At 36.7% G+C, this 23872-nt stretch overlaps 1 protein-coding gene across 1 annotated transcript in view; it reads right to left on the reverse strand.

The window, feature by feature from the left end:
• BBS9 (Bardet-Biedl syndrome 9) overlaps positions 1-23872 on the reverse strand; it is a 445423-nt gene that overhangs the window by 389224 nt on the left and 32327 nt on the right. Inside the window, exon 5 of the mRNA XM_029925279.1 lies at positions 19122-19235. Coding sequence (XP_029781139.1) covers positions 19122-19235 — 114 coding nt within the window. The remainder of the gene's footprint in view (positions 1-19121; positions 19236-23872) is intronic.

Genomic DNA, 23872 nt, shown 5'->3' on the forward strand with positions numbered 1-23872 from the left:
GTGGGATGGGGGTAGGGGGCAATCTTACAGAACTGACCCCTTAACCTGTAGAATCTGATGCTATCTCCAAATAGTGTCAGAAATGAGTTGAATTATGGTATACCACAATTCTCTGGTATCTAGAGAATTATTTGGTACCCTACCCCATCCCCACTCCACACAGTCTACTGAGTCTCAGAACCATTTCAATGTTAAGAGGTTTATTTTGGAGTGGTAAAAAAGTCCTAAAATTAATATGGTGATGGCAGCATAACTGGATGAGTATAATAAAAATCACTAAATTGTGTGCTTTAAATAGGTGAACTGTACATAACTTATATCTCAATGAAAATAGTTTGAAAGAAAGATTAGACATGTATGTAGCCAAGGACAGCCAGCTAGCCAACTGTCTACTTTCCTTTCCCTCTTCCCACTTGTCACATATTCAGCAGGCAGTATTCACTGCCCCTTATCCTCAAAACAAAACAAAAAGAAGGGTTTTTCTCTTTAAAGAAATACTGAAGCCTGGGTGCCTCAGTCAGTTAAGCATCCAAATCTGGATTGTGGTTCATTCACGGTTCATAAGTTGAGCCCACATTGGGCTCTAGATTGGCAGCAGAGAGCCTCCTTGGGATTCCCTCTCTCCATCTCTCTCTGCCCTCCCCCCTCCCCTCTCAAAATAAATAAATAAATGTAAAAAAACAAGAAAGAAAGAAATATTGACCTGAGAAGAACCATAGTGATTAATACTGGTGTTAGTTCCTGTGACTATATAGACCTCATTTCCTCATTCTGACATTTGAAGGTCTCTAAATTAAACTAGTTCCTCATCTGCTCACTTTAAGGCTAAGCCAGCTGGTCAAAAGCCCAACCCACTTTCATAATACTTAGTCTTTCTATTGATCAACCCTCAAAGAAACACTGACAATCAGATATTTGAGGAAGGCCAGCAGTAAGAAAAACCCAAAAAACATGCACACAAAATAAATTAATAAATTAATAAAAAATTAAAAATTACTCCAAGACAAAATTAGATAATTCAAAAGTAAAACATTAGGGTGAAGAAAAATCCCATACCTCCAGATAACAGGAAGATAAGACATAGAAGAAACTGACAGATTTAATAGTATGACTGAAAGCCTTGAAAACTTGAGAAATTCTAAGGCTATATAGTGAAATGTATGATTTTTTAAAACAAATCCACTAGAAACATTTTCCTCTTAGTAGCACAGGACATCGTAACCAGATAGAAGGAAACATGATCATAGTATATTATACTGAACAATATTTACGTAACTCAAACAAAGCAGGTATTAGCTTTTAGAATCATCTATAGAGAAGTCATAGAAGACTTATCTATAATTACAGGCCACTATGTAAGTATTACTAATCTTGACAAAGCTAGAATAATAAAGGTGGAGCTGACAGAATTTGAGAGACTTAAGGTAGAGAGTAATAATGGTAAAGATAAAATGGCTAATGTGTCTGTTTTACAAAATGCGAATGAAGGGGTTGAAAGCTGATGGAACAAGAAATAGAAGTTTGAAGAGCTTGGGTGGTTGGTTCAAGTCAGTTAAAGCATCCAACTTCAGCTCAGGTCATGATCTCATGGTTTGTGAGTTCAAGCCCACACCAGGCTCTGTGCTGACAGCTCAGAGCCTGAAGCCTGCTTCGGATTCTGTGTCTCCCTCTCTCTCTGCACCCCCCACCCTGCTCACACTCTGTCTCTCTCACTCTCAAAAATAAATAAATGTTAAAAAAATTTTAATTAAAAAAAAGAAATAGAAGTTTGAGTATCCTGTTTGTAGGTGAAGTGAGCAGCAATGGAAATTAAGATAGTGATATAACTTGGATAAAGGATAAGAGTAAGAATGTGTCATTCATTAAAACCCTTGATCATTGTGGTACATCAAGAGACAAAATCTAAATATGAGGAATCCAAAAACAGTAGTGTAATCACATTATTCAGAGATAAAGAGCTACCCATGAGGAAAAAAAAAAGGCAGGGGGTGGGGGAAATGATGCCTTCATAAGCTTGTCTGTACTATTTGACTTTTTATTTTTGTCAGATGAATTGCACATGGTTAAAAGTTATTCTGTGATCTTACAAGGTTTAAAATAAATGGTCTATTTTTAAGATGTAATAATACATCTTACTAATATAGCTCTAACATCTCTCTCCTAAGAAACTTCATCCCTGATTTTCTAACATCCCTACAGTGGATTGGATATTAAAGGGTGTCATTAAATTCCCCCACCTTCAATGAAAACAGTACATAAATGTGCATGGTATGTAATCATTTTTAAGTGAGAGAGAGAAGACAGGAAAATGAGTATGGTATAATATTTTAAAAGATAGATTACTGAAAAGCCAAAGCTAAAAGACTTATTTCTACTCTTCTCACTCACTTCAACAGTGTGAATAAAACAAAGAGCTCAACTATTCTATAATAAGCACTATATAAATCCTAAAATTCTACCATAACATATTAGACTTTAAAAAGCCAGAAAAATATAGCTATTGCCAGTTAATCTCAAAACTGGGGGAAATTTACAAGAAATATAGTTCTGGCATGTTAGAGGTCCCTAATTTTAGTGTCCTCATTAACGGAATAACCTATTAGGCACAATACCTACTAACTCATATCATTTGTCAAGCTTACATTTATTCCAATATAATTAATACACACTGATTCCCCAATAGATAATTTATTCTACACAATGACATCAAAACAATACAGTTTTTAGAAAGTTGGGCAGGAGAAGCAAAAACAGAGCAAGGGATGAATGATGGAGCCAATTTCCCAAGTTTCAAAAGAATTTGTCACCATCTTTCAAAAATAAAAGAACCATTGATTGGGTTCCCAAATTATATTATGTGTTGATCAATTCAAGAATAGCCTAATACTGTTGAGAAAAACCACAGAATAACAGGATTTTGAATAATCTTTCATTGAAAGGCAAAAGTTAAACATCATATTCCTTAAGAGAACTAGCAACAGTAGACATATTAATAGTGCTAGGCACTGTTTCTAATATATCAGGACCCACATTAAAACCACTGCTAAAGTCTAAAAATGGTCATAACAAATCTTTCAACCTTACAGCATAAAAGTCAGTTGATAATTTCTTTGTCTAACACCTAATAAAACTCATTCTTCCAAAATTGTGGAAAAGCTAAGCACAGTCCTCCCTTATTATAAAGTTTCCTGTTACAAAGTTGCATGGTTTACACATATGTTATACTTTATTATTTTTTTAATCCCTCTTTATAACACCCTCTTTGTTGTAATGCTCAACATACTTTGCCTCCAGGCTAGATATATAATGAAAGCAAAATGAATTCAGACAGATTGTTGAGGAAAAAAGTTAGTTTCATTTTAGTAGTCTTTCTAAAGTCTTTTTACTTTCCTGGTAGCTTTTCATCATGTCAATGTTTTGTTCCCACTGAACATTTTCCTTTTCTTTTTACATATTTCCTTTGGTAAATGGAAGGTGATAGATTGTTAAAACGAGTTTGTACTACCTTTGAAACAAGAACTTTTAACATACAACTCCTGCCTTACAAATTTCATCTTTAAGACAATGAACTGTATAGGACCTAATCAACCCACTGCAAAAAGCCATATGAAATCTTAATTTTCCACTCATACATTTTATATTCATAGTCCTCTAAAATCATGAATATAACTTTCCAAATTAGTTTCTCAGTTATTGTTTCCATATTAAATAATACTGTCTTATTTTAGCAAAGATCTAGAAATGGTTTCTTATTCACAAACTTCAATGTAAGGAAATCTGGTATTAAAATCCTGCTTACTTTTAGCTTAGGAAGAAATATAGTTCAATTAATATAAGATGGGGGGGCTTATTCTGATACACCAAGGCTACTCGTTTCTGATATTCTAAAATTAGCCAGAAGTGACTTAAATTATGTACTATATGAAATACTGATGGTGCAAATTTTAGGTCTTTAGAAGTTTAAGAAGTAATACATATGATACCATTCTTCCACATAAAGCATGCCCACTAATATTAGAACTCTATTTCTTGCTATTTTGAATATTTAACATTTTATAACCATGAAAAAATTGAAAAACATAGCACTGTCGTTTTTTAAATCATCCTACATATGTAGAACACTTTAATTTTTGTTTTTCTACATAATTATATAAGAATGTTCACAGCAATTTTATTCACATTAGTAAGAAACTGGAAAATCATGCAAGGGTACATCAAAAAGACCGCCTACTTACAGTTTACTGCATATATTATTGCATATATGGGTGCACAAGTATGTATATGTGCAAATAGATAGATAGATATCCTCTATCCAGAGTACTACTAATGTACTCTTAAAATAACTTCATGCACTACCCAATAGTAGTCAACAAACATTTGTTTTTCATATTAAACATTAACATACATCTCTACCCTATGTTTTAGAATTTAAATCAGCAAGCAAGAGTTGCCAGGTAAAATGGAAAAGGGTTACTGAATCAATTTAATTCAAGAAAGACTGGGGGGTAGGAAAGGATTGTTCATTTCCCATGGCAATAGGTTTTGTAGATGAATATTTTAAACTGTTGGAACATTTTATATCATAGTGTCATTTAAATAAAGTAGTTTTATGGTAATCATTTTCCTTCTCAATTGAGTAAAATGTTTAATAGCTTAGTTATTCCACTGTTAAGAAGGGAATCTATATGTATATAGATCAAAACTAGCTGTCAAATCCTATCAAAACTACCATATTTAACCTTTCTCCCGTCAAAGGTAGTCCTGACCACAGACATTTCCATAACACTTTTCCAGCCTTGGCATCTAGCCATCATGAAATAAATTATTATTTTTTTTCAAACAACACTAAGAAACTTAAAATATTCTTTTTAGCCCTTCCTCTCTTAGCCACAGTAGGCAAGGAGACGTTTAACCACCCAATTTCTATACCATATACATAGAAGGAATCAGAATTCACCTTTCAGGAAAAGTAACAACTTTAAATGATCACATAAAAAATGAATTTTCAGACTACAGGGAACCCTCTTTATACCTTTCCCCCCAGGACTAAAGGTTTTATACAATATAATATACAGGAAGACGCTATTTGAAAGTAACATTGTTTTATGGGTCTTAGACCAAAGATTTTATAAATGAATACCATATATATGAGAAAACCCAGCACAGGATGTGAATCAATCCTATTATCCCCTTGATCTTCCGACTTCTCACTATGGATCCATAAAGGATCTTAAAAACAAATGAGGGAAGTTCTCCAATATTATAAAACACCTACACTTTAATGTGTAGGTGAGGAACAGGAGCCAGCACACCATAGGGATCCTTTTCTAACATTATTCTCTAACATTTCAACCATATCTGTTAGAAAATGAGGGCCATATGGTTCACTGGTGAGACAAGGGTTATCAAAACATTATCTGTTGATTCCCTATAAAGAAAACAGTATTAATCTTTTATTAGCACTAACATGCCCATACAAAAAAGCAGGGCTGTGTTCTGACTGTTCATTCACCCCAGCTGAGCATATCAGCTCACTCTCTGGATGACTATCAAAGAATCCAGATGGCTTGGGGAAGCACAGCATCTCAGCAACCACATGTGGCCACTAATACATTTCCTTAGCAGACAAGAAAAACGCTTCAGTTTGGACGATTAGAAGTTATTTGAAGGCTGAGAATCTGATTATCTAGGGCTGCTTCAAGATGAGGCAAAAGGTGACTTACTTATTCTTCAGTTCAATGTTTTCTTTGGCGGGCTTTTTATTCCAAAGAATGCATGAATTTTTATTTATGTGACAATATAATCTCATACAAGCTTATAGAAGTCATTTGGCAATTTAAAAAATATTCCACCATGCTCGTATATATTAATAGTAAAATCTGTTCACCTCCTTTACTGATAATTATATCCAAACATACAGAACATTTTATATACAGCATTTTCTTTCCACTTCAATCATAAATGTGGGACTACTGTGCTATCAGACCTTTATAATCCATACCATGCCCATATTATGTCTACATTCTAACTTTAAACTTTCCCTGATAAAAATTCTACTTTTCTGAAGTTTCATTTGGTGAAAAAAAGCAAAGTAAAATAAGAGAACTAGAAGAAGTCAAGGAAAATAAGTTCTCACAGGGACAGAGAGAAGAGAGATAAAGAGGGTTAAGGAGACAAATGTCTTTTATACCAAATATCAAAGAATTTAAATAATTTTTAAAACCAAAACCTTTTTGATTTGTGAATATTCTCACTAATATTCAATAATCCTGAATATCACACTTCATGCAAAAAACATATTGATAATAAAAGGATGAACACTATATATAATCAAAACTCCAAATTGATCAAAAAGCTCAGTATTTCTACGGGTAAGCTTGGACAGTATAAATGCTGCCTCACTGGCATATGAGGAAATAATGTGCGTAAAAGTGAATCCAGGAGGCCCAAGTAATCACCCCCACATTTACCACTATGTTAACTACTATAACCCACGCACGGTAGGAGTCAGTCAACACGGGTTTGCTAAAGAAGAAAACAAAACTCAGAAGTTGATCAGAATGAGTACACTGTGCTAACATTTGTTTCTGAAAAATAACCTTGAAAACTGTGTACAACATCAGCTCTGACCAACCACATGTCTATTTTGGTTCATTCACTCAACACATATTTATCCCACTATGTGCCAAGCATTGCACAAAACATTAGATGCACAGTAAACAAAAGAAATGGTCTCTGCCCTCATTAAGCTTACAGCAAAGCCTCCCTCTCCTTCCTCTTGAAGAGTTCACACAGATCTCCTTCTGACCAGCAAGGCAGTTGAATAAGTGGCAATGTACTTACTCAACATGGGCTTGGGAAAAACAACTCTGGATTCCAAGCCTCTCTATGTTACCATGTTGGTGTTTTTGTGCAAAAAAGAGAGGTAGCAGTAAAAGCCACAGACCATTAAAACAGCAGCCAGGCAATGATGAGGAGTATGAGAAGTGGAAGACGGGCTAGAGAAGGAACTGCCACATGAAGCTTCACACACACCCACAAGGAACCAGAATAAAAGGGGGAAGGGGGTGACAGGAAAGGGGAGAGGGGGTAATGGAAATGCAGCCTGGAGAGATAGTCAAACAGAAGAAGGAATAAATGGAGCTAGCTGACTCTGAGGAAACAGAGAAGTCACAGAGAAGATCCGAAGTCTGAGAACATCCTCCCTGCCTTCCCAGATAACAGGGAGGTTACAGACCATCCGGGTAGAGGGAACCGTGATTCAAGGTTCCTAAGAAAACCACAGAAGAGTGAGCTGAAGCCTGATTGTCCAATAAGGCTGCCACAGCCGATACCCATCCCACCTCCTCTCCCATCCCTACTGCTGCTACAGACAAGAGACAGACAGAGACACTGAGCAATATATAGCTCTCAAATCAGGTGTGAAAAAGGAAAACAAACTCATCTTTGACTGGCTGGGAGCAAAGGCAAAGAAAATTCACCAGCACCATAAAAAGCAAACTGGCCCAGACAGAGTAGGCCAGGCCAGGCTTGAGCAAGATAAAAAGAGACTGGCCTGGTAAATCCACACAGTATAGGAAAATAGCAGGGAGAAGGGAGAGAGAGAGAGAGAGAGAGAGAGAGATAACATAGAAACAATGATGAAAATAAAATAAAATCAAGAGTCAGAAGAAAGTCCTCTGAAAACATTTCACACTACTGAGCAATTTAATAAGAATATGAATTAAACAAAACAAGAATCAATGACAGGGTGATACAGAAGGCTGCAAAATTGAAACAAACTGAGAAACAAAACCTTAACAATATATGCATATATGTGAAATACATTATCATAATTGAGAGACAATTTGTTATCAACGGAGACACAGTTATTGTGTCACCTACCAAATCTCAATCAGTGGATGATCCACATAACATGAACAGGATGTAAACGGAAAAGATCCAAAAAGACTCTCACATGACTTCATGTAAGGAAATCTCAAATTTCATTGAACAAAAGTCATTTACAAGTGATGGTCTAAGTATATCGGCTGAAAAGGGAACCTGAATAGGCAAAGTAGCAAAAACATGCAAAAGGCATTGATGACTAGCAGAATTGTTGTTATACATGCGCCCCATCAGTCCCAGGGTACTGACACAGGATATGCCCCATCAGTCCTGGAGTACTGATATAGGGTACTCCCCATCCACCTGCAGACACTGTTACCAGACATCTTGAGCTGTGATTAGACATACCCTATGTGCAGCTCAAGAAGGCTTTCCCAGAATATAAAATGTGCATAGTTTAAAATCACGGTATGGTGGGGGCACCTGGGTGGCTCAGTCAGGTAAGCATATGACTTTTGATTTCAACAGGTCATGATCTCACCCTTTGTAAATTTGAGCCCCCGCCCATCGGGTTCTGTATTGATAGGGTGAAGCCTGCTTGGGATTCTCTCTCTCTATCTCTCTCTCTGCCTCTAACCTGCTTGTGCTCTCTCACTCTCTCTCTCATAATAAATAAATAAGCATTTTAAATTTTTTACTGTTTCATTATTTTTGAAGGAGAAACAGAGCATGAGCTAGGGAAGAGCAGAGAGAGAGGAGACACAGAATCCAAAGCAAGCTCCAGGCTCTGAGCTGGCAGTACCCAGGTACCCAAATAAATAAACAATTTTAATTAATTAACTAATTAATTAATTAAAGTCACTGTATGAAATTATTTGCCATTTTAAAGGAAAGACCAGTTTGGGGGCATCTGGGTGGCTCAGTCAGTTAAGCATCCAACTTCAGCTCAGGTCATGATCTCACAGCTCGTGAGTTTGAGCCCGGCGTCAGGCTCTGTACTGACAGCTCAGAGCCTGGAGCCTGCTTTGAATTCTGTCTCCCTTGCTCTGTCCCTCCCCTGCTCATGCTCTCACTCTCAAAAAATAAACAAATAAAAATTTTTTTTAATAATTGACCGGTAAAATATATCCATCACCAAATATTTAGAAATATCACATAACACACTATTTTTTCCATTTATAGATAAATTCAATATGAGGGTTTTTTCTGTTTGCTAGTAAATCCATGTTTTCAACTGATGCAAACTGAAGACCAATATTTAATAAATTCTTCAACTGACTTGAAGATACTATAGTCATAAGAAGTAAAAGCTTTGCTAAGAAATATTTCACATATTTATTGCCGTTATTTGCATACATCCCATATCATACAATACCAGACTTCAAATGATAAACATACTTTTTCTTTTTTTTTTAATTTTTTAATCTTTATTTATTTTTGAGACAGAAGCAGAGCATGAGTGGGGGATGAGCAGAGAGAGAGGGAGACACAGAATCTGAAGCAGGCTCCAGGCTCTGAGCTGTCAGCACAGAGCCTGACACGGGGCTCGAATCCACAAACCATGAGATTATGACCTGAGCTGAGGTCGGACACTTAACCGACTGAGCCCCAGGTGCCCCTAAACATACTTTTTCAATGACTGGACCATTTTGATGGTGAGATAGCTAAATTCTAGAAATATAAAATTACTCTGGGTTAACTCAGGAATATTTTAGCTTATAGTCTATTTATTGTACACTGATATGTAATCAATAGTTCTATTTAGGAGATGGTGCTAAATCATTTTTTTTTCTTTTCTACAGGTCCATATGTTTAGAATATTCCCTATGAACATGGTCACTTTTATAATAAAAGCATAAACATTTTGGTGTGGAGAGTATGGAAAGAGAAAAAGATGAAGTAAAAATCATGCCCTACATCATTTCAAGTTTCAGTTGATCTATAAAGAATTTGGAACATGCTGCGAAATTTAACATGGACTAGACCCAGAACTAAAAACATGACAAATGGCCTCGCAATGCATTCAATTAAATTAAATTACAACAAATCTCTAAATATGAGCAAACATTTGGAGCAACTATCCCCTACAGTATAGCCAGAATGAGACTGCAGGCAGCCCAAAGCAGAGCACTCTTCAACCGCTTATCCCCTGCCTCCCCCCCAACCCCATCCACACACACACTCTCGTCACCACTTCTAGCCTCTTTGTCAGTTCTGTTTTTTAAGGTTATTTATTTATGAGAGATAGAGACAGCATGAGTGAAGGAGGGGCAGAGAGAAATGGAGACAGAATCTGAAACAGGCTCCAGGCTCCGAGCTGTCAACACAGAGCCCCACGTGGGGCTCAGACTCACAAACTGTGAGATCATGACCTGAGCCGAAGTCAGACACTCAACCAACTGAGCCACCCAGGCGCCCCTCTTCTTCTGTCAGTTCTAAATCAGCACCCCAGGAAGACTCGAGGAGAGAACGTGAAGGCAAAAGCAAGATGGACGTTTACAAGTGTGTTGGCCACCCAGCACCTATTGTGCCCTCTTCTGTGAATGCATGGGTTAAAGGTGGCCCCTATATATTGGCCTCTTGTTGTTTAGTTCCTCACAGCAGGCTGACCATGAATATGAACTCAAAGTCCTCAGATGCCAAACACCTTCAGCTGCTTTAATTATATACCAAATAAGCATATTCTTAGCCATTTAGAGAGCGCCTGCATTGCATACTCTGCAAAAATGAACCCAACATTTACTAGCCATGGATAAGACAAATCCTGGAGCTACAGAAGTCACTGCTGCCCTCCAAAGCTTCCTGATCAAGACTCATCATCTTGCATCTGAGCAGTATCACCTAGACATACAAGCCCCACTCAGATTTCCCTCTCCCCAAGGAGTATCCTTGCTTGCTTCCCTTAATAGGTGGTGGGCCCCCTGCCATGGGCTCTGGAAAAATCTCCTGCTGTGAAGGACTTCCTCTCGAATGCAATCTTGTCAAAGCACCACCCAAATAAAGTTCATTGTGGGCTACTGACATCTCACAGTCATGCCCTTTTCCCTTGGTCAACTCCAAAATCCTCAAACTCACCACAGTTGATTATTTACCTCTGTTACCCCAAAGGTCCACCCAATTCCACACTTAGTCTTAGTTGTTAATAGAACTGGCCCTACCTCTCCCATACTTAACTCAGATCCAGGCTTAACTGCATTCCTTTAGTGACAGCGATTGGATCAGAGATGATCCAACCAGAGCCACAAAGTTGGAAAGAGACCTTTGCTGAGCCTTCTGGAAGAAAGGCAGGCACTTTTCACATGGACTAGAACCTAAGAAGATTTAGAGCTGCTGTGGCCATCTTGCGACTAGGAAGAAATAGCCTGTCCAGGAAAATGGAAACAAAAGATCAAAAGAGAGAAACTAGATCTAATCACATTGGAGGCCCAAATGGTGATGGCCAGTAAATTTCTTATTCCTGCATACGCCTACTGTCAACTGCAGTCAAAAAAATCCTCAGTATCAGGGTACCAGGCTGGCTCAGTCAGTAGAGCATGTGACTCCTGATCTCAGGGTTAGGAGTATGAGCCCCACCATGGGTGTACAGATTACTTAAAAATAAAATCAAGAAAGAGAAAGAAAGAAAGAAAGAGAGAGAGAGAGAGAGAGAGAGAGAGAGAGAGAAAGAAAGAAAGAAAGAAAGAAAGAAAGAAAGAAAGGAAGAAAGAAAGGAAGAAAGAAAAGGATCTTTAGTTACACCAAAGGAAAGGCTGGAAAGTGAAAAGAAGCACACCCAATGGAAAAGCAAAATAGTGGCCTATACAGAAATTGAGTGGTATTGGGTTTTCATGGTAACATTTCTTTAGATCTTAAGTTGTCTGTTACCCAGTAAGCTCAAAATATAAATGTCCCTATGAATATCAAAAATTCATAATAAAGAAAACTAATTTTAAAAATTAGAGTAGTCTATAGATAACAATATTGCATGATACACTTTAAAATCTGGTAAGAGGTACAAATATAAGGCATTATGTTATACATATGAAACTAACAAAATGTTGTATGTCAACTGTACCTCAATTTACAAATCTGCTAAAAGGATCTCATGTTAATTGTTCTTACCACAGTAAAATTATAGATAGACTGATAGGTAGGTAGATAGAGAAAGGAAGGAAGGAAGGAAGGAAGGAAGGAAGGAAGGAAGGAAGGAAGGAAGGAAGGGAGGGAAAGAAAGCCAAAAAAATTAGAGTAAAGAAGCAAAAAAATGTCAGAGAAGGGTAAAAATTGAAGTAAGAACCAGATGGTGCTGATAACTCTGCTGATGTATTAAAAAGCCTTTTTCCCATAAGCCACAAATTCATTATGAAGAGAAGACAATAATTCAACATGACTATAAAGCACCAATTATGTGATAAGAAATAAAATTTTAAAGACCTGGCCCATCATAATCCAAACAGCATAATTTTTCAAATAAAAATGTAGTCAAGTTAATTTTTTCAACAAGATATTATGGAAGGCATTTTGTTCATCAGATCAAGATTCTACCCTACCTCCTCAAAGACTTCTCCCTCCTCATAAAACCTTTTCCCCTCCAGCTGTGCCCATATCTTTCTCTTACCCTTCTCTTACCTCTTTACGGAACAGCTTTCCTTTGTGATTTCCATTTCTTTTCTATGAAGTCCTCATTCTGAGGCAACTGGACCAGTGCTCCCATCCTTTTGTTAAAATTCTTCTCCTAAAGATCACCAGTGACCTCCAAGAAGCTAAACCCAGTATTTTCTTTTCAACATTCCAGCTGCTTAACCTCTGACTCTCCTGACTCCTATCTCTTGAAACTCTCTTCCCTCTCCTTTCACAACATGCTGTGTCTCTCCATTTATATCTCTTAATCGCTTTTGTTACTCCATCTCCTATCCCTACCTTTAAATTTGTCATTCTTAATAAACATAGTCATACTATGTTCCTATCTATCCATCTCTAGAGCACTATAACCTCCATTAAAATCAGCCGGCAGCAAGGGACATCTGGGTGTCTCAGTTGGTTAAGTGTCCAGCTTTTGGTTTCAGCTCAGGTCATGATCTCATGGTTCATGAATTCAAGCCCCACATTGGGCTCTGTGCAGACAGCATAGAGACTGCTTGGGATTCTCTCTCTCCCTCTCTCTCTGTCCCTCCCCTGCTCATGCTTGCTCTCTCTCTCTCTCTCTCTCTCAAAATAAAAAAACATTTAAAAAAATTAATCAGCTGGTAGCGCAAGAATATAACTTTGCCTTACTGAAGGCTTTAAACTATAAGTAAGAAAGTCCATTTAGTAGCATGAAAATGCCAAGGTTTCTTAAAGCCAAATAATTTTTAAGTGCTCCAAGTCTGAAAATTAATCTTCTCGAGATGAACAAACTATCCCAGAGGGAATCTGAACAGCTCAGCCTATGGGCAATGAAAGCTTTATAGTGAAAACTATAAAACTGTTCATTTACAGGAAACTGGGGTTAGTGACCTCCAGATTACAGTGGATAAAAATGAAGAGCTGAAATAAAGAGGGAACAACACATTCTTCACCTTTAGGTACTGCCCTCCCCAGACACAAACACACACATGCATGTATTTATTCAGCCTGAGGAGGCTGCTCCATCCTCAAGGCTTCAGTATAACTTCATACATATCCATCTCTATTACAGCTTAGCTCATTACATCATAGCTAATTCTTAGTCTTTATTGTACCCAACATTGTGAGATGTCTGAGAATATAAAGAGTCTTTTATTCATCTTTCTACTCTAAGAAACGAGGATAGTGCCTGGGTACTCAAAAGGCTCCTAGTAACTGTACATTGGATGGATGGATGGATGGAGGAAGAGAGATGATGCATGGAAGAACTAACATCAGACTTGCTCTAGTCCCTGAAAGTCCCCATGTATCTCTAATAAATCAACTATTTCTTCCCAATGTCGCTTTCACACATTTGAAAGAGCCATATACATTATAAGGTTTGTCAACATGTCCCAGCCCTACAGGACAAATTTGTGGTAACTGAGGAAGTAAACTAACTATAGGTCCCCAAATCATATTAGGAGTAAAGGAAGGGTTAGCTCAAATATCTTGATGGTAGCAAGATACATTACATAAACTAGATAAAGTATCTTATTTTACCAAGCTAAGTATTTGCAGTTGTTGACCTCAAAACAGTAACATTCTTCTTCACTCTACCACTGGCATTCTGTCAGTCAATATTAATGCTATCCTTTTCCAAATACTATTCTGAATTGGCAAGCTTATCTTAACTAGGTAAAATGCCATATCAACAACCATTGGAAGCTGTAGTGACATAATGAAACAAAAGCAGAGGAAAATCTGGCAGGGATATCCTTTATTCCTTTTTCAAAAACAAGTAGAGTTCAAATTACCAAATCAAATAAATTCCATCAATTTTAATAATATATTTTTAGATCAATTCAAATCCACCTTTTCAAAACTGATTTAATAGATTTCCAAACTGTAATTTGATTGTCCATGCTTATGCCACTCACTAAATTTTGCAAGCATTAATTTGTCAATATTATAAAAGGCAAAGATAAACCATCATTTTTATAAAAACCCAAAGTCATTCCTTCAAAACAGCAGTTTAGAATTAGAAAAACTACAAATATTTTTTTAACTCCAAACATATCTCCTACATCCTTTTGTAAAAAAAGAAAAAGTACAACATGGAAAGAATTTTAACAAATTCTGGAATGGTAGGTAGCAGTCTGAATAATGGAAGGTACTGAGCATCTATTCTTCAACTAGTTGATAAAACTGTATTTCCCATTTCTTTCCCATTTTTTCTCATTAATAGATACTACACATAGCTTGAGGTAAAATCAAACCTTACTGCATCAAATGAATGCACCTTTGAATTTTTGCAAATGTATAAAAGGTGTTTTTGAAAGATTTTCTTAGTGAACAAGCAAAAAAAGGTTAAAGAATAATAGTAATGACTCTTTTGCTAATTTCAAATCATATATCACCCTCCCACATATAACCTCTCTGAATATTGTGGGGGCAGGGGGAGGACTTTTCTTAGAAACCAAAGCACCAACCCAAAAAAAAATCAAATTGAAAAAGCAAGTACCTGAACCAGAAGTTACTCAATACGTTTTCCATAATCTAGGAAGAATCAAAGTTATGCACTAACTTCAGCCAAACCAAAACACAACCCTTTCTTATAGGAAAGCTGTTTTCTGATTTTGGAAGGTTAATTTACTGACAGCCCAGACAAGGAAGTAGTTTGGTATGGTTAACGCCACGAGATTCTGGAAGTACAGTTTGAGTTAGAATCTCCCCTCTACCACTTGCTTAGTATATCTTAAGTTACTCAACCTGTAGAGTACTTAGAACAGTACCTGGGATAGAACAGTACTCGACAGATCCAGTGCAGCAACATATCCCTAGATCTCTGAGACCTGGCACCAGTGAAGAAAGTATCAGAAATTCAAACTCTCATGTCCAATTACAGACTTACAGAGTTAGGACCTGCATTTCTATCAAGATCCCACTGTGATTCAAATGCAACTTGAAGTTTAAGAAACACAGTTAGAAAGCACTTTTAATTTATATTCTAAGATATTAGTTATTTTAATTAAATTTTTTAAAAACCATTCCATTACTTTTCTGCAACATGAAGAAGTTGCATTTATTTGTTTAATGTTTTTGGGGGTTTTTTTGTTTTTTTTTTAGAGAGTGAGAGCAAAACAGGGAGGGGCAGAGAGAGTGAAGAGAGAAATCCCAAGCAGGCTCTGTGTTGAAGGTACAGAGCCCGCTGTAGGGCTTGAGCTCACAAACCGTGAGATCATGACCAGCCGAAACCAAGACTTGGACACTTAAATGACTGACTCACCCAGACACCCCAGTACATTTATTTTTAATAAAAGGCAAAGTATTATTTAGGCTCAAAATTCCTCCACTGGTGATCTCTTACCATACTTTATTTAAAGGAGGAATCAACTAAAGTCTAGAGTTGTACAGGACTGCCATCTAGTGGTAGTTCATTCTGGTGCACCTGTAAAAGAAACTCACTCTGCCTTCCCATACCTTATAAACACATTTGTTTAAAACAAACTGAGGGCTGAAGCGGGAGGGGGAAAGGGGAAGGGGAGCTATGGTCATAGAGGAGGGCACTTGCGGGGAAGAGCACTGGGTGTTATATGAAAACCAGCTTTACCATAAACTATTTTTAAAAATAATAAAATAAAATAAAATAAAATGGGGCCAGGGTTTCTCCTTGCTTAATTCCTTTCTTGAGGACTACTGACGTGATTCCAAAACTAAACTCCACAAGAAGGTATCTTAAATACAGAGGAAGATAGAAGACAAAACATTTTTTAAGTTTCTTTTTTTAAATTCAGATCAAGTCTACAGAGGTTTCCAAATTAAAAGACTGACCCACTCAATCCTGAAAAAGTGCATATTAGGCACAGTGATGACAGGTTTAGAAAATGGGCTTCATTTTGAAATGTGCATACCTTGGAGTAACTTTTACTTTCTTCCTTTTAAGTTCTGAACTTTTTACAATTTATTTAGTATATCATATTTGCCAGAGGGAGTTTTCAGATTTAGAAAAAAAATCTTTATAACCTTCTGACTCAATATCTCCACTTCCACATTCTACCCTAAGAAAATAATGAGATATGTGGACAGTTATGTACAAAGTTGTACATTTCAGCAATCTTAATAACTTCATAATTATGCATCAGAACTTATCATTCTCCTCTATTACTCATTTAGATCAGTTCTAATTTATATAATTTATATGTATATACATATATACATACATACACACCCACAAAAGGAATGAAGGGAAGACAAAAAGAGGAGAGAAATAAATATATGGCAACTTGATATGATTTTTCTATTTTCTATACTTTGGATCATTTCCCAATATACATCCCCATAAGTCACATATCAGCATCCAAGAATATTTTTGTGGTTCTCAATAGCCAATCTGCTTTAAAAGAGTTGTATCATTTTACATGGCCCTGAACTATATAGGACATACAGTATGTACTATCACCTCCCTAGCATCAGATTTTATCCCATGGCTGATTTTTTTTTAACAGTGCTTGAGATATATTTTATATACCATCTCTTTCAAGAATACAGCTCAAGTAATTAGTATATTTACAGAACTGTACAATCATCAGCATAATCTAATTTTGGAATATTTGCATCATTCCAAAAAGAAATCTTGTAGCCATTAGTAGTAACCCCTATTGCCCCTGCCAACCTCTCAATATGTCTAATTGTTACTACTTTACCAACCCCACTGTTTTTTCATATTTTCTTGTAGATATCTCAGTGATACTGCATGTGTTTCAAACCCATTAATTGGAATATCTACTTATGCTATTGAGACATTTCTCTGTTTCAAACTGTGAAATGTTCTGCTTAACCATAATAAAGTAAAGCATGTCAGAATATCCTCTTGTTTTTTCAAAAGGTACTTTTTAAGTGTGAGGTGTAATTCAAGAACTAAGAGAGGTATCATATAAGCAGAAGTCGTCCGTTCTTTTCTAAACTAGTAGCAACTACCATTACTTCAGAAGACCATTATTAAATCCAGCAAAAATGTCACACAAAAGCAACGAATCTCTTTTTACTCATTTAAAACATTATTTTAATTGGGTTAACTCGATTTGATTAATAAAAGAAATACAGTATAACTGATATGCCATTTGATATGTAGTCTAAAGAACTGTCTTAATGCTACCAAAAAAGCATTAAAACTTATTTTCATTTAGCCAAAGCATTTTTTCTTATATCATAATTTTTTGGACCCCAGATGCAGAGAATTTAGCAATTTGCCATTTGAAGATTTAGTAAGAGGAAGAGAATTGAAACAATTTATTAAACAATAGAGACTTAAGTCTCCTGATCATGTCAGACATTTTGTTTTAAGAACAGTGAAAATGAATTCTAACACCTGAGGTGATACTCTGGTTTCTCTTCAGCTCGTATAAATCTTTTGCCTTTTAGCAGCTGAGGTTAGAAAGGGATACTTTACTGAAAAAAGTTAATTTCTCATCAAATTTTAGCTCTTTCTCTCCTCTCTTCATCCAACTCTGGACATCTCCCATATTCCTTAAATACTCCAAACATTCCTATTACTCAAGTTAAGCAATTCTGCAATCCAGCCAAGTGTTTTCATATCACTTCATGTAAAACATTTATTGGTACGTCACCACCTAAAATATTCCTGTTAACTGATATGCTCAAATTCATTCTTCCTCACCTTTACCTGTATGTATGAAAGAACAGAGTTCACACAAATGAAGGATACTTCCAAAGTAAAGTTGTTTCCAAAGAAAGATCTAACACAGGTAGCCTACTTTTTAATACAATGATTAAACAATAATCTCATAAAAATATGAGCCCAGAAAGAGATAAAATACTGTGAAATCCCTAGTACATGTTCCACAGGTGCCACACACACACATGCACACACAAAATCACACAGTAAGTGTCACTACCTGGCTTCCTGTCCTCGTCCAGCACCAGCAGCTTCTCTATGACCCTGTCACAGTGAAGTGAGAGGAGCCAGGTGGTAAATAAACACCCTCCCATGCCAACAGTAACAGTGTACCCATGTAAGCACCAAGCCCTGGTAACTCAGGAAACTCTGGGATTAGGGTAGGCAGGCTGCACGTAGCTCCATGCTGAGCAAAAGATAGTCCCAAGGAGGGAGGAACCCAACCTCACTGGTAAATGTAATGCCTTTGTAAAATTTAAAAAGGCACCCCTCCTCTGGAGAGGTGTATTCCTGGCCGAGGCACACAGCTTGATGAGCTGGGTCGGGTCTGCATTTCACTCCCCGCTTAACCCCAGTCCAGGTGCCTTCGTGCAGAAACCACCACGACCCTGGTTGTGGCCCTGGAGGTGGGTGAGGTGAGCAGAGGGTTCTTTCTGCAGCCTCCCCCTGCCTATCACCAGTAGGAGAGGCACTCTATCAGTGTGATCAAGCCCTTCCTCCACTGAGAGAGGCAGTCACACAGTTTACCCAAAAAAACCTCCATTTCAGTCAGCTCATGTTATAAAGACAAAATCTGATGAAAAGACACTTTTAGAAATATCTCTGGAGACCACATAAAAGTGATTATATGAAAATCAAACACAGTTGGTGCTTAATGTTTTCTTTCATTACTTTGCTTGACTATTTGAATATAGGGGTTTCAATAAAATGTGTTTAACTCTGAGATTCATACCTCGTGATCATCCATTTTTATAAGGCCAAAAATCCAAAATCTGGTGCTTGCAATAGCATACTCAAGTTTACTGCAAATTACCTTTCACACCACCAAATGATCCATAAGTCATATTGCAGGCTGTTCTCTGAAGATTATGCTCATACATCAATTTGATCTGATATTGGTTCCCATGTTCCACATTACCCAAGGTTCCTAAACAGGAAAAAATTAAAGAACTGCTTTGTACCTGCTTGCATTTAAATATTAATTTCCTGTCATCCTCTACACCATTTCTAAGTAACTCAGTTTCAGTGAAATTTAAAATGACAAAGCACTAAAACAATATGCATTACAATTAGCACACTGCTGATACAGAATGCCAGCACAGTTAAAACACTGTAAGTCTGGGCTAGATTACACCATTGATGAAATACTGCAGTGAATGACATTTATTATCTATTTTCATTTTATCTGTGTAAAGTGTAATTATTTAAATAAAAACAAAACCGTCCAATTTCAGTTCTGAAATAAATGAGGTTAAGTTCCTTACACTTAAACAATAATAAATCAAAGACATGATTCAAAGTGTCTTAGGAAAAATTCAAGCAATTCAGTTTCCTGTCCCAACTCTCAAAATACTCAAGCCCCTAATACAGTATATTCTAATTTAATGGAGAGATATTCTAAAGTTTCCCTTAGCAAGTAAATAGGGTAATATGTTTTATTGGAAGTCTGCAAAGAATCTCCATTAAAACAAAGAAAATACTTTCTCTGCATTTAATAGATCTTATGTGCTATATTCATTTTCTATTTCTTCCCAAGTTTGAAAAGATTCTTTACCCATATTTTACTCTTTGTTGTTAGGCTTTCTAGAGTACTTTACAGTTGGAGCTATACCCCAGTAATCAGGCAAGAACATTATAGTTAAAGAGGTGATAGAAAAAGGATTTAGAATGCAACTTTTTCCATCAAGAAGCATCTTTGTCTTTCAAAGATAGAAAATTTAAGTTAAAATTTTAAATATAAAGCAAATGAAATAGTCCCCAAACAATGTAGAGATATGTCTGTCTATATGTATGTATGTATGTGCATACACATTTACATGTGAGCATTTATTTGTTCTTTGACCAAAAGGAATTACCAATGTACATGGAGATTATAAGAACCAAAATATTTCTATTCCATTTTGAAGTCAGGCATGCTAAGTTCAAAAAAAGTTTGAGAAATTTCCCCCAAAATCAAACAGCTGATAAAGGACAAAGTACTCAAATTAGGTCTTTATTAGAGTTAGCACTATAAATCCTGGTACCTAGTTGTCCATCATTTCATAATTTTCAAAGAACTTGGTAAGCTAATGACAATTTCTCTAAACAAACCAGCCATCAAAAACATCATTTCCACCTCCACCTTTCTCAACCTGGCTTTTTCTTTATTTGAAAGGTGAAGGGTTGAAAGAAAAAATGAACAGAGGAGGATTTCTTGTAGGAAAATCACTTCTACTCAGATCTATGCCCCTGAGAATGGTAACAACAGACTTAACAAACCAACAGAATAAGAAACAAAGAAAAAGACTCAAATTTGCCAGCTAACCCTGATAGGAGACGAAAGTGTGATGGAAGCTAAATGGTAGCAAAATTGGTAAGGTCCAGGGAAACTGAGGGGCAACCACAACCACATGGGCCAAAGAAAAAGAAACACACACACTAAATAACTCACAGCCCTAACCTAAGGAGAGGTCTAGCCTCCAAGAAACCAGAAAAAAGAAGTTCCAAGCAACATTTGGTTTGTCTCTACAGAAATTACAAATTTCATCCTGTACCTAAAACTAGCTCAACCCTTCTGAGTAAGGAATGAACTTACACATGCCTACTAGCTGAAAGGTCAGTGCACACAGAGTCAGCAGTCAATACTTACACACACTTGGCATGAAAGGACACTAGGATTTGTGTTCTGAAAAAGTTGCAAAGGCAGTGGTAATTTTCAATTTTCAGGTAATAGCACTCTCAAACTTAATAGTGCAACTATGGAGAACAAAAGACAATTTATCTTCCTTAGAAACTACTTTGGGATAAAAGTAGTATCTGAAAAAACTAAAATTTCTGACTACTTTTTTCTTGAGAAACATCAATGATACAAGATTAAAATATGCAGGCTTTGTTCTGGGAAATATAGACTGAGTACAGTATCTATAAATATAGTCTACTTATAGCTAAAATTAATATAAAGTTTCAGCAATTAGAAAGTAAATGGATATTACAACACTGATGTGGTTGCCTTTATTTAAACAAGATTTGATTTAAACAAAAAATTCTCTGGAAAAATCAAAAGCCGCCATTGCAGTTTTCAGTGCAAATTTAGATAACTGCTGAGGAATCTAATGAAGTTAAATGAAATAAAAGCCATTACAGAGAAAATTAAAAGGCTCACCGTGTTAAATAATCATATTAGATTACAGAAGCCTACCAAAAGTAAAGAACCACATCTTTTTGTCTACTCACAGAAAACACTAAAATTCTATAAATATGTTAAATGCTTAGCAAATACTTGTTGAGAAGTACACAATATTTGGGGGCGCCTGGGTGGCTCAGCTGTTTGCATGTCCAACGTTGGCTCAGGTCATGATCTCGTGGTTTATGGGTTCAAGCCCCATGTCAGGCTCTCTGTTGCCAGCTCAGAGCCTGGAGCCTTCTTCAGATCTGTGTCTCCCTCTCTCTCTGCCCAGGTCATGCTCTCTCTCTCTCAAAAATACTTAAACATTAAAGAAATTTTTTTTAAAGTACACAATTTTTGGAAAAGAATATTTAAGAGGACATCATAAAGACGGCTTAAGCTCACACATCTGTTATCATTTACTCAGAAACTAAAGCCCATCAGGAAGGAATCTGAGATGCCATGTGATGCTGTTTCTTTACCAAAGTAGGATAAGATGGGCTAACTTCAGCTCAGCAAGATCTTGCTGCTTCTCCACAGTAAGCGTGCATTTGATGACATCTCACCCTCCAAAAAGAAGTCAGCATAGCAGCCTCTGACCATGAAGGATAGTTTGGTGTGTCCAGAGGGTCTCCTCTAGTTTGCCTCAACTCTTTTCTAGAAGCACACAGTGTAAGAAAGGAAACGAGAAATACGTGGGGAGGGGCAAGTGAGAGTGAGCATGTCACTGTCATCTGTTGACACCAGTGGTTTTACCTAAACTAAATGTTTATGCTGCACCCGTTACAGTAAAAGCTAAGTAAAAGTTCGGTCTGGAACTTCAAGAAACATATTCAAGAGAATAAAAAACATTAACTTCCCTGCTTCTCAATTTAAGCCAAGCCAGAAAAAATATACAAATTGTCAGCCTCCAAATATCGTTAAGAGACTGAAGAGATGAGAGACAGAAAAGGGAAGTGAAGGAGCACAATGGAATGCAGTTTGGAGAACTCCTTGTGCCCGGAGTACACAGAGCTTATAAATGAATACAAAAAATGAAAGAGCAATAAAAATCACATTCCCAAGACAAATAACTTTCATTTTCAACACGAATTTGAAGGGAAATACCAATGTCTCATAAACAACTTGTGACCGAACATGCCAGTTTCTTTCAGCAGGTCTTTTTGATGAACACACATTTTATCACTAATCTATGTCCTACACCCCAGGGAAACTCTAAAGCTTCTGTCTTTCTAGGCCATCGTTCAAATGGGACCAGGGAAGACCAAGAGTCTTACCTAATTTCTAGCTTGTAGGATCCTTCCCTCTCCTGCCCTCTTAGAGCCTCCAGAAGGAACCAATTCTCCAGCAAGTATTCAGGAATAGTTGCACACAAGTTCCCCTGCTCTGTGTCCTGTGTAACCCCGTTAATAGTTTCACCTCACAGTTAACAGAGAAACAACTAGAGTCACATAATAAAATAGCTTATATCACATCTTCTCTATTTACTCTGGAAAACTAAATATTTGCCTTATCACTGGGAAGAGCAACATCTTTTACTATGAAAGCAATGGGACTGGTTTACCAATGACACAGAGAGGTACTATATTGGACTTTTGATGTAAACCAAAAAGTGAAAAGAAAATGATACTGGTGATGGGAGGCGGCGGGGGGGAAAGAAGAAGAAAATAACAGAGTAATCTGTTATAAATATCTCAGCCCCACCCAGAAACTAGTTCACTCATGCAGTCAACATATATGCCTATCATACCCCATAGGCCAGGTTACCAAGCTTGCCTTAGAAAGCTAAAAGACCTTCACCCTCAAAAAGAGACTGCTTAAGAACATACAGCTCAGCAATCCCTATCAAAATACCATCAACATTTTTCACAGAGCTAGAACAATCCTAAAATTTGTATAGAACCACAAAAGACCCCAAATAGCCAAAGCAATACTGAAAAAGAAAAAATTGGAGGCATAACAATTCTGGATTTCAAGCTATATTACAAAGCTGTAGTCATCAAGAGAGTATGGTACTGTTTTATGCCACAAAAACAGACACATAGATCAATGGAACAGAACACTCAGAAATGGACCCACAACTATATAGTTAACTACTCTTTAACACAGCAGGAAAGAAAATCCAATGGAAAAAAGATAGTCTCTTCAACAAATGGTGTTGGGAAAACAGGAGAGCAACATGCAGAACAATGAAACTGGACCACTTCCTTGTGCCATACATAAAAATAAATTCAAAATGAATGACAAACCTAAATGTGAGGCAAGAAATCACCTAGAGGAGAACATAGGCAGCAATCGCTTTGACCTTGGCCATAACAACTTCTTATTAGACATGTCACCGAAAGCAAAGGGAACAAAAGCAAACATGAACTATTAGGACTTCATCAAGATAAAAAGTTTTTGCACAGTGAAGGAAACAA

Source organism: Suricata suricatta, chromosome 2, assembly GCF_006229205.1.
Source record: "Suricata suricatta isolate VVHF042 chromosome 2, meerkat_22Aug2017_6uvM2_HiC, whole genome shotgun sequence".
NCBI lineage: Eukaryota > Metazoa > Chordata > Mammalia > Carnivora > Herpestidae > Suricata > Suricata suricatta.